Source organism: Sinocyclocheilus grahami, unplaced genomic scaffold, assembly GCF_001515645.1.
Source record: "Sinocyclocheilus grahami isolate Dianchi unplaced genomic scaffold, SAMN03320097.WGS_v1.1 scaffold4350.1, whole genome shotgun sequence".
In the NCBI taxonomy this organism is placed as follows: Eukaryota; Metazoa; Chordata; class Actinopteri; order Cypriniformes; family Cyprinidae; genus Sinocyclocheilus; species Sinocyclocheilus grahami.
In genome coordinates this window covers 1-3,311 of record NW_015509304.1, presented here as the reverse complement: position 1 = coordinate 3,311, position 3,311 = coordinate 1, and the positions used below count along the sequence as shown (strand labels likewise).

Genomic DNA, 3,311 nt, shown 5'->3' with positions numbered 1-3,311 from the left:
TTAAAATAAATCTGTGCATTAGCATGAATGTAATAATCAAACAGGAATAATTATGAGAAAGGTCAATCAATGTGCCTGCCTGGAAGCTTTTAAGTACTTAAAGCAGTCTCAGATACTGAACTTTACAATTATTTTAAGATTATTTAAAAAAGTTATATTATACTACTTGAAGTGCCTAAATATTCTTACCCCTAGTCATAACTGACAGCATAGCATGCTTCATACATTTACACACACATTCCAGTATCTTAATGCTGTATGTATGTTATATAATGAACACTCTTTTGAAATCTTACTTTGCATTGTCCAGTTTGTCTTCGTCGCTAAGGCTGCCTCTCTTCACGAGGTCGTAGTTGACGCAGCCGGGCTGGATGGCATCAATCAGGTCTAACACCGCCAGACTGGAGCTGATCTCTTTGTCCTACAGTCCAGAACATTATACTTAATTCTGATATTCAACCAACACATGCAGCTACATGAATACAGGGGCTGAATTAATATATAATATGTTTGTGTGTGTGTGTGTGTTTATGTGTGAGATTCTAGAACATCCTATGCCTCTTGTATTTTAGGATGTAGACATTACCCACTGGTCATGAGACATACTGTTGCCTTATAAGGCTACTTTATCTTTGCTCCACTTCTGCTTAGCTCAATATTTCACTTTTGCTAGACTATATACTGTATGTACCCCTAGATAATAATGTTTGAACCTTGAGTGAACTGCACTACTTGTGTCTTTGTCATTCTCGGTCCCGGGTACCCGTCTCCTCTGCTACGTAGCCCAACCAGACGGGATCTCCGCAATTACTTTAATACTTTTATTTTAACAGTTGGGGGCTCGTCCGGGATTTGAACCCGGGAACTCTTCCGGTTGGGGGCTCGTCCGGGAAGGGGGGATTCTCCCTATGAACCGGGAAAAGAAATGTCCCGAGATCGAGTGGGAAAGGCATGCTGGAGTTCAGGGAAGGACCTACAGTAAAAGGGGGTAAGTGTGGGGATGCCCTCCGGTGATTGGTTGGTTTCCTTGTGACGTGACGACGTGCTGGAAGTTCTTCTCAGATTCTGTTTGCAAAGACTAAGCTTTGAAGATTTCTGCAGTCATGAAGTTTGACTAAGTTTTGGAGTTTTGGAGGATCACTAGCCTGATGTTACGGCTGTGAGCGCTTTGTAGCGCAATCAATAAGGCAGAAGAGCCAAAGATCCAGAAAGCAAGCAAGCGAAACACGAAGGCTTTGTGTCCAGTTTTAAGCAGGCTGATTTTGGTCCATCTCATGGCGCCGTCTTCCAATCAGAGATTGTTGCAGGGCCTTAACCTTAAAAGGGGGTAAGTGTTTGCATATTTCTTGAAGGAAATACGGCACTTACCCCTGTAGGATCCTGGTAATTATCCCATAAAGAGACGAGATAGGCTATAATCACTAGTCGCTAGTGGAATTTCTGTTCCATTGTTGTTACACTTCGGCTGGCAACAGTAGTTACTTGTTAATTATTAGCGTGGAGAGTGATTGGATATACAGTACTGATTACACTGTATTTCTGATCACGGCAGCATGTATTACTTTGCGGCAAATCTTTTCATATTTATATTGATGAAAATAATTTCAATTGTTACTGCATGTTGATATATTGTGACCTAAAAGAAGGTGCTTTAGGGGTGACCCAAACGCAGTTTGTGTGTATGTTAGCAGATAAATGAAAGCTTGAGCACCTTGAAACTGGATATTTTGGTTGATTTTCCTGCTTGTGACAAAGTCTTATTAACCCAGCTGACGATGATGTCATCGTTGACCTTCTGTCCGTCGCCCAGGCCTTCTAGTACATTCAGAGTGTATCTGGAGAAACACAGCACAAAGACTCATCAGAATCAGATTACTAGCACATTTTAACTAATAAATAAACTCTTCAAGCTTTATATTCATATACATGTTCTTATAAGAAAAATAAAATACAAATAAATGAATCAATAAACTAGACTTCAGTGTTGTTTTTTCAAATAATCATTTGAATTCTGCTATGTCTGCATTTAAATCACATATGAATTTTACAGTATTTGCATAAAAGCTCTACAATAAGGTTCAGTTCTTTAACACTGGTTAATAGATTTTAATAGATACTTTTGATCAATTTAATGTGTCCTTGATGAAAAAAAGCGTTCTTTCAAAAATGGTTTGAATGATCAAACTGTTTTACAATATTTATTATTAATTACATTTAGATATTTACTATTCAATATTTACTATACTGTACACGTTATTAGCTTATTGAATACATATCTGTGCTAATAGTTTGAGTTGTACCTCCTCATGAGCTGCCAGACCAGGGCGAGAGTGAGCGTTGGATTCCCATCATTCAAGTCTTGCCCCCCGATGCCCACCAGCGAGAAATTAGCTTTGGTCTTCCCCAGTTCCACAGCGTAGTTACAGTTCTCCAGCTGGACACACAGAAACACACACGTACATGTAGAGACGGAGGACATAACAGCCCTTTATCCAATCAGAAAACTAGCTGATTAGAAATGCTCTCTGTCAATCATTCTGCATATTTGTGTCCTCAGAGAGCAGGTTTTGGAGAAAGGGTAATGGCTACCTTTTTCATGTTGGCCCCTAGTTTAGGATATGGAGGCTTGTTGACTTTGTTGCTCCAGTCGACAGGAACCTTGATCTTCTCATAAAGTTGCAGGATGACCAGAGCATCTTGAAGATCACTGAAAAGGACCAAAACATTCAAAAGTGACTCTGACATCTCATTTCATTTACAGTTACAATGTTACACGTGACATGCATTTCATTTCACTATCAACTTGATTAGGGTTTCATGAAACAGATTAAGACACGAAGGTAAGAAAGTGTGTGATTTACGCGTATAAGTGATGGACGTGAGGATTGACACCCAGAGAATTCATCCAGTTTCTGAAAGTCCTCTCCTCTCTGGTCTCTCCTGCAGAAAGCAAGCGAAGCAGGAGTTAATCACCGTCCACCAACACAGGAATTACAAACACAGAGAACATTTCGACTGTAACACATTAGTTACTGAAACTTATTCATTGCCTCATTCATCTGCTAGTGATCTGTTAGTTAACAAAAACACAACTCTTCATTTTTGTTCATGTTAGCTCAGATCCATTAAATAATAATGAAAACAGATACTATTGTTTCAAACAATTAACGTCAATAGAAATTAAACGTACCCTAAATTATAGAATGACCCGATTGCTATCTATAAAACAGGGTTAGGTCCAAGTATAGGTCTCTGCAGGAAAGTAAGGGAGTTACCAGATCGGGGCATTTTTAGACCATGTTTCCTGATTG

At 39.2% G+C, this 3,311-nt stretch overlaps 1 protein-coding gene across 1 annotated transcript; it reads right to left on the bottom strand.

Moving 5' to 3' along the window:
- Positions 1-261: 261 nt before the first annotated feature.
- On the bottom strand, positions 262-2,963 carry LOC107576792 (plastin-3-like). The gene is made up of 5 exons (XM_016262925.1): positions 2,862-2,963; positions 2,590-2,707; positions 2,301-2,434; positions 1,712-1,835; positions 262-421 (listed from the first exon to the last, which is right to left on the bottom strand). The coding sequence occupies exons 1-5, from the start codon at positions 2,903-2,905 to the stop codon at positions 293-295; spliced, it is 549 nt and encodes a 182-aa protein (XP_016118411.1). The 5' UTR covers positions 2,906-2,963; the 3' UTR covers positions 262-292.
- Positions 2,964-3,311: the final 348 nt, after the last annotated feature.

Coding starts and splice junctions, on each gene's coding strand:
- LOC107576792 (XM_016262925.1), bottom strand. CDS start 2,905: ATGAATTCTCTGGGTGTCAATCCTCACGTCCATCACTTATACGC. Junction 2,708..2,861: donor CACGTCCATCACTTATACGC/GTAAATCACACA, acceptor GGTCCTTTTCAG/TGATCTTCAAGATGCTCTGG. Junction 1,836..2,300: donor GTCTGGCAGCTCATGAGGAG/GTACAACTCAAA, acceptor GTGTTTCTCCAG/ATACACTCTGAATGTACTAG.